The sequence below is a fragment of the Chrysochloris asiatica genome, unplaced genomic scaffold (assembly GCF_000296735.1).
Source record: "Chrysochloris asiatica unplaced genomic scaffold, ChrAsi1.0 scaffold00056, whole genome shotgun sequence".
NCBI lineage: Eukaryota > Metazoa > Chordata > Mammalia > Afrosoricida > Chrysochloridae > Chrysochloris > Chrysochloris asiatica.
The window spans coordinates 10,795,857-10,803,581 of NW_006408574.1; the positions used below are offsets into that span (position 1 = coordinate 10,795,857).

At 39.2% G+C, this 7,725-nt stretch overlaps 1 protein-coding gene across 1 annotated transcript in view; it reads right to left on the reverse strand.

Moving 5' to 3' along the window:
- Positions 1-4,440: 4,440 nt before the first annotated feature.
- Positions 4,441-7,725, reverse strand: part of INSL6 (insulin-like 6) — a 29,936-nt gene continuing 26,651 nt past the window's right edge. The window contains exon 2 of the mRNA XM_006863838.1: positions 4,441-4,775. Within this exon, the coding sequence (XP_006863900.1) occupies positions 4,441-4,775 (335 nt within the window). The remainder of the gene's footprint in view (positions 4,776-7,725) is intronic.

Consider the following 7,725-nt stretch of genomic DNA (forward strand, 5'->3'; position numbering starts at 1 on the left):
ATGATATGGAGCTTTTCCATTGTCTCTTTCCGCAGATACAGTCAGTTTGATTTCTGTGTATTCCATCTAATTATCTCTTATGCTGTCTAAAGACGGTATTTGAAATGAACAAATCATTGGTTTTGCAGAATTGTATCATGTGTTCTCCAGCATCATTTCTATCACCAAAGACATATTTTCCTTCCTCTTTGTTCCCAACCTTTGCATTCCAATCACCATTAATGATCAGTACATCTTGATTACATGTTTGATCATTTACAGATTGAAGAAGTTGGTAGAATTCTTCTATTTCATCCTCACTGGCTTTAGTGTTTGGTGCATAAATTTGAATAATAGTGGTATTAATTGGTCTTCCCTGTAGGCACGTGGATATTATCCTATCAGACAGCATTGTACCTCATGACTGATCTGGATATGTTCTTTTTGACAACGAATGCAACACCATTTCCTCTTCAACCTGTCATTCCAAGCATAGTAAACCATGTGGTTGTCCAACTCAAAATGGCCAACACCAGTCCATTTCAGCTCACGAATGCCTAAGATATCAGTATTTATGCATTCCATTTCATTTTTGACAATATCTAGTTTTTCTAGATTCATAGTTCTTACATTCCATGTTCCGATTATTAATGGATGTTTGCAGCTATTTCTCTTCATTCTGAGTTGTGCCCCATCAGCAAATGAAGGTACTGCGGGCTTTTCTCTGTTTGCGTCATCATGGTCTGCTCTACTTTGAGGAGGCAGCTCTTCCCCAGTTGCATTTTGAGTGCCTTCCAACCTGAGGGGCTGGCTCATTTTCTGGCACTATGTCTGACAGTGTTTTTCTGCTATTCATAAAGTTTTCCGTAACTAAATATCCAAAAGTAGTTCATCACTTCTTCCTAGTCTGTCTTCATCTGGAAACTCATCTGAAACCAGTCCAGCATGGGTGACCCTGCTGGTATTTAAAATCCAGAATCACAGCAACTCACCTGCCATATTAGACTATTGAAAATACCATGACTTGTGTCAGGCGCACTTTAGTCCCCAAACAGTGCTCTTGAATTTAAAAGAGGTCTGTCTTGTGCTATAGATTTGCCTAATGCAATACATTGTTTGATTTCTTGACTGCTGCTTCCATGAGTGTTAATGGTGGATCCAAGCAAAATGAAGTCTTTTAACAACTTCAGTCTTTTCTCCATTTATCATGATGTCATTTATTAGTTCAGTTGTGAAGATTTTGGTTTCTTTACATTGTGGTGCAACCCATACCAAAGGATGTGGTCTATGATCTATATCAGTAAGTATTTTAAGTCGTCTTTCAGCAAGTAAGGTTGTATCATCTGTTACTGAGCCTTCCTCCAATCCTGTTGCCTTTGTCACCACTTAATTCAGTTTCTCAGATTATTTGCTCAGCATACACACTGAGTAAGTGGGTTGAAAGAAAACAACCCTGGTGCACACCTTTTCCTGATTTGAAACCATTCAGTGTTCCCTTGTTTTGTTTGAACAAGCGGTTCTTGGTCTGTGTACAGGTTCCTCATGATCACAATTAAATATTTGGGAATACTCATTCTCTTTAGTGTTGTCCATCGCTTGACATTATCCACACCGTCTAGTCTAAAGCCTTTGTTTAGTCACTAAAGCAGAGGTAAACATCTTCCTGGTACTCTGCTTTCAGCCAAGATCCATCTGACATTAGCAATGGTATTCCTAGTCCCACGCCCTCATCTGAATCTGGCTTGAACCTCTTGACAGTTACCTGTCAATGTACTGTTGTAGCTGTTTTTAATTTAGCTAAATTTTACTTGCATATGATAATGATATTTCCCAATGATTTCTGCATTCTGTTGGGTTACGTCTCTTTGGAATGGGCACAAATCTGGATCTCTTCCAATCAGTTGGCCAGGTAGCTGTCTTCCAAATTTCTTGGCAGAGATGAGTGAGTGCCTCTGGGCTCTGGGCTCAGCACTCAGGCTGCATTAGTTTGTTGAACGATTTTAATTTGTATTCCATCAGTCCCTGAAGCCTTCTTTGCCAATGCCTTCAATAGACCTTGGGCTTCTTCCTTCAGTACTGTTGGCTATTGGTCACATGCTACCTCTTGAAATAGTTGAGCAGCAACCATTTCTTTTTGGTACAGTGACTGTGTGTATTCCTTCTATCTTCTCTTGATGCTTTCTGCATCATTCAATATGTTACCCATAGAATCCTTCAGTATTGCAAGTCAAGGATTGGAGTTTTTCCTCAATTCTTCCAGCTTGAGAAATGCTGACAGTGTTCTTCCCTTTTGGTTTCCTAAATCCAGGTCTATGCATATTTCATTATAATATTTGACTTTGTCTTATCAAACTGCCCTTGGAAATTTTCTGTTCAGATCTTTTATCTTCTCTTTTCTTCTATTTGCTTCAGCATCTCTATGCTGGAGAGTAAGTTTCAGAATCTCTTATGACATCCATTTTGGTCTTTCCCTTCTCTCTTGTCTTCTTAATGACCTTTTGTTTTCTTCTTGTATGTTCTTAATGTCATCCCATTATGCTTCTGGGTTTTGGTCATTAGTGTCTAGTTCATCAAATATGTTTTAAAGATGATCTCGAAATTCAGGTGGGCTATGTTCAAGGTCATATTTGTCTCATGGAGTTTTTTTTTCATTTTCTTCAGCTTCAGCCTGAACTTGCATATGAGCAACTGATGATCTGTTCAACAGTCTGCCCCTGGCCTTGTTTTGGTTGATAAAGGGAGTTTTTCTACCGTCTCTTTCCAGAGATGTAGTCAGTTTGATTTCTGTGTATTCTATCTGTTGATGTCTATGTGTATAATCATCTTTAATGTTATTCTTTTGAAATAATTTATAATGAAGAAATCATAGGTCTTGCAAAATTCTATCATGTGATCTCCAGCATCATTTTTATTACTAAGGCCATATTTTCTAAGTCCTGGTTTTTCCAATTTGTTTCCAACCTTTACATTCCAATTGCCAGTAAATATCAATACATCTTGATGGCATGTTTGATCAAATTCAGACAGAGGAATTTGGTAGAATTATTCAAATTCATCCTCACTGGCTCTAGTGTTTGGTGCATAAATTTGAATAATAATTGTATTGACTCGTCTTTTTTGTAGGCTTGTGGCTATTATTGTATCACAGACAGCACTGTACTTCAGGACAGATCTTGAAATGTTCGTTTTGATGTTAAATGCAATGCAATTCCACTTCAATTTGTCGTTCCAGGAGTAGTAAACCATATGATTGTCAGATTCAGAATGGCCAATACCAATCTATTTCAGCCCACTAATGCATAGGGTATAGATGTTCATACGTTCCATTTCATTTTTTACAATTTGTAAGTATCCTAGATTCATACCTCATACATTCCATGCTCCATTATTAATGGATGTTTACAGCTGTTTCTCTGCATTTGAGTTGTACCCCATCAGTAAATGAAGGCCCCAAAGGCTTTACTCCATTCGTGTCCTCACAGTCAACGCTATTTTGACGAGGCAGCTCTTCCCCAGTCATATTTTGAGTGGCTTGCAACATGATAGGCTCATCTTCCCACCCTGTATCTGACAATGTTCGGATGCTGTCCACTGCTTCAGTAGTCAATATTCTGGTCCTAGCTGCCAGTGTTGCAATGTATTCACAAGGGTCTCAGTAGCTGACCATTCGGAAGTTGTCTTCCTCTCCTTCCTTCTCTTAGTCTGGAAGCTCCGCTGAAACTTACCTACCGTGAGCGAGCCTGCCAGCATTCGAATACCAGTGGCATCGCTTCCAGCATCACAGCAACACAAAAGCCATCCCAGTGTGACAGACTGGCAGACGAGTGCTGGAGTTTTCAGGGGAGGACTGAAAATTATGTTTTAAACAAGTTCTTAGATGATGATGTTGCTGGTTCTGCTGGGAACTGCATTTTGAGTAGTATTCCCATGATGTAAGCACCTCCACCACCAAGGCAGGGTGTCTTGGAGAGGTGTCACAACTAGATCTAAAGACAGTCACTGAAATTGTGCAGAAATCTGACCAGTTAATAGTTTTAAAAACTCAATGGAGTTAAAGTCTCCCTATTATTACTATTAAGGGGAGTAGTTGGTTAGTTATTTTTAAGTTGGTGGGGCAAATGTATGGAGCTAATAGCCTCAGGCATCTGTCTGGGTTAGAGAGATGGAATGCAGAACATTCCAGAATCTATTTAAATGTAGCTCGAGAGAATGTCTACCATAATGGCAAGAAAGGAGAGAGTTTTACGTGTTCCATGCCCCCTCCAGTGACATCTTCAAATATAAAATTATAGGTCAGCAAGGTAAATAATAAGGTTCTTGTCAAGTGCTCTCAATACACTGAAATATTGTTCACAGCACAGAACTTACAAGCACATTGACAAAAAAAAAAAAAAAAAAAAGTAAAATATATTCAGCTTTTATTAAGTTAGTACAATGCCTATGATGGTTAGTATAACTCAGTCAAATTTGATGGTCAATGTCTAACTTTTTATAGTCAATATATGGAAAGCACGCAATGCTAAGTTCGTCTTTTGTGCATCCTTTAAGACAACACTTTTCTGAATAGCCTCTGCGTTGTCTTTGGAGATGATTCCCCCAAAACAAATTGTTTAGGGTTTTAATTTTGCTATTTTTCTCTGTTAGCTCCACAGTCTCCTGAGTGTACAGATTGATATGTGGTGAGGAGAAATCTCTTGTCGCATCAGGTGGGAAGTTGGCCTTTGAATGTTGACATTCAGGTAGTGGCTGCATCTCTAGACCATTTGTTGACCCTTCCATAGAGGCAGCAGTAGGTGCTGTTGAGACAAGAAGACAAAAGGTTCTTGAACAATGAAACTAGAATACGAAAATCGGTCCAATATTACAAAGTAAGATCACATTTTAAGTAAAATATTAGAAAATATGATTATTCAAAATATATAGCTTTAACGAAAGTGGTTATAGGTGGTGTTTTGTTTATTAAAAAGGTTTTTAAGACTCCTTTGCATCAGTTTTGTACTAACATAGTTCACTGAGATATAATTCATAAGCCATACAATTCAGCATTTTAAAGTATACGTTTCAGTGTTTCTTAGGATACTCACAAGGTTTTGCAACCATCTCTCTTATTGAACTCCAGAACATGTCTGTCACCCCCAAGAGAAACCCTGTACCTTTATAGGGTTACTCCCATTTCCTCCCTGCCAGCCCCTGCTAAGCCCTGATCTTTCTATCTCTAGGGATTTGTTTATTCTGGACATTTCATAGAAATGGAATTATACGATATATGGCCCTTTGGGTGGCTTCTTATACTATTTTTTTAAGTACCATCGAGTTGGTTCTGACTCATAATGACCCTGGGTAGGGTTTCCGAGGAGCGACTGGTGAGTTTGAACCACCAACCTTACAGTTAGCAGTCCAGTTCTTATCCTACAGTACCACACCAAGACTCCTTCTGACACTTAGCATAAGGTATTCAACGTTCCACCATGATGGAGCACGTATCAGTGTTTCATTGCTTTTGATAGCGGCATAAAATCCCATTGTATGAATATACCACCTTTTATTGATCCATCGGTTAGGTATTTGGGTTACTTCCACTTTGGGGCTGTTTTGAATGCTGATAAGAACATGGGTGTACACCTTTTTATATGAGCATAGGTTTTCATTTCTCTTGTGTGTCTAGAAGGGCTGGATCATATATGGTAATTGTATATTTCACTTTTTGAGAAATCACCAAACCGTTTTCTGCTTTGGCGTGCTGGCACCATTTTACATTGTCATTGTAGAAGTACCCCAACTTCTCACCATCCTCAGCAACACTTGTTAGTTTCCTTTGATTGCTAAATGAAAACCATGAAATAATGAAAAGAGTTTTGATTTGTACAGACTTCCAAAGAACAAGCAAATCTATTTTGGAAGAAGAACATCCAGGAGGCTCCTTAGAAGCAAGCATGGCATCACCTCTAGTTCTTTGGACATGTTCTCAGCAGGGTTAAGTCCCTGGAGAAGGACATCATGCTAGGTAAAGTGGAAAGCCGGTGAGAAAGAGGAAACCCATCAATGAGATGAACTGATACCATGGGCTTCAACATAACACTGTGAGGATAGTGCAGGACCAGGCAGGGTTTCGTTCTGTTGTGCAAAGGGTCACTATGAGTCGAAACTAGCTTGTCAGCATCTAACAGTAATAACAGTGACTAATGATGTTGAGGATCGTCTCGTGTGCTTGTTGGCCATTCGTATATCTTTGGAGAAATATCCAAACTCTGCCTAGTTTTTCTTTTTTTTTCAAACAAAACTTTTTATTGTGAATTTAATGAAGGTTTATACAGCTAATCAGTTATCCATTCAACAACTCATACACCTTTTGTTTCATGTCATTGATTGCGGTCCCCGTAATTGTGCCCAGCGCAATTCCTGAGTCTCCTGTTTCTACTCCTCCTCCTTTCCTAACCCTGCCTACCTTCTGAACCTAGTCGTTTGCTTTGCCTGTTTTTTTTTGTTGTTGTTGTTGTTGTTGTTTTAGATTAGATTATTTCTCTCTAGTCACATTTTGTAATTCACAAGCCATAATAACAATTTCCCAAATACCCAAGCCATGGTATTTTCAATAACCTCATATGCACATGAAAGTTGGGCAGTGAATAAGGAAGACCGGAGAAAAAGTGATGCATTTGAATTATAGTGTTGGAGGAGAATATTGAGAATGTCATGGATTATGTTGGAAGAAGTACAGCCAGAAGCTGTCAGGAGGGACCAAGCACTAAGAAGGATATCATGTTGGGTAAAGTGGAGGGTCGGAGAAAAAGAGGAAGACTTCCTATGATCAGCACAGTGGCGGCAGTGATGGGCTCAAGCTTGACAACAGGAGCAGGCAGGCTTTCATTCCATTGTACAGAGGGTTGGTATGCATCTGTACCGACTCAATGGCACCTAACAACAACAAGTAACAATTTTGTTCTTCATTGAAATATTTTAAAAATTGAGTGGTGATATGCTGAGGCACAGTGAACTGCTTGTCACTAACATTCACAACCCGAGTGCTGTTAGCTCACTATTATTGGAAAGAAATGAGAATGACCCAGGAGGTAATTATTTGGAGGTCTGTTGAACTTCTGTCCCATCTACAGTCCCTTCTAGAAAAGCGTATTTGCCTGTAACCTCTTACGCAGCTACGTTCTGAACCATGTGACTCTGCCTGATAAGCACAGTTGAACAGACTGCAAGTTGGCACTTGATCCCAAGGAAACCAGTTTATTACAGAGATCTACGAGTTATCCCTGCCTGTGAAAAATGAGCTGCTCAATCAATCTCCTCTCTCTGAAACTAGACTAAGAAATACAGAGAATATGAGTTATACCACAGCTGATATGATTCTATGAGGGTTGTTATGATAAACTAACTCATAAAAGGAGAAATGGAAAATAAGCAAAGATTCAGAAAGCAGGCAATAGGTGGTTTTGAAGACTGGTGTGATCTGTTAGGTTTTCATGGCCTTTCAGATTTATTTCTAGAGTTGTATTTGGTTTTTCTAACTCCCATTTTTCTTGAGGTTTTTGAGATGAATCCCTCCATTCCCGTGAAAGGTTCTATTAAGAATACTCTTAAGTAATGTATTTAACAAATGCCTAGACTGAACTGTGAACATTCAACTTTAAGGTGGCTAATAAATCGGGCTGCGAACCTTAAGGTCAGCAGTTCGAAACTACCAGCCGCTCCGCGGGAGAAAGATGAGGCTTTCTACTCCCGTAAAGATTTACACCC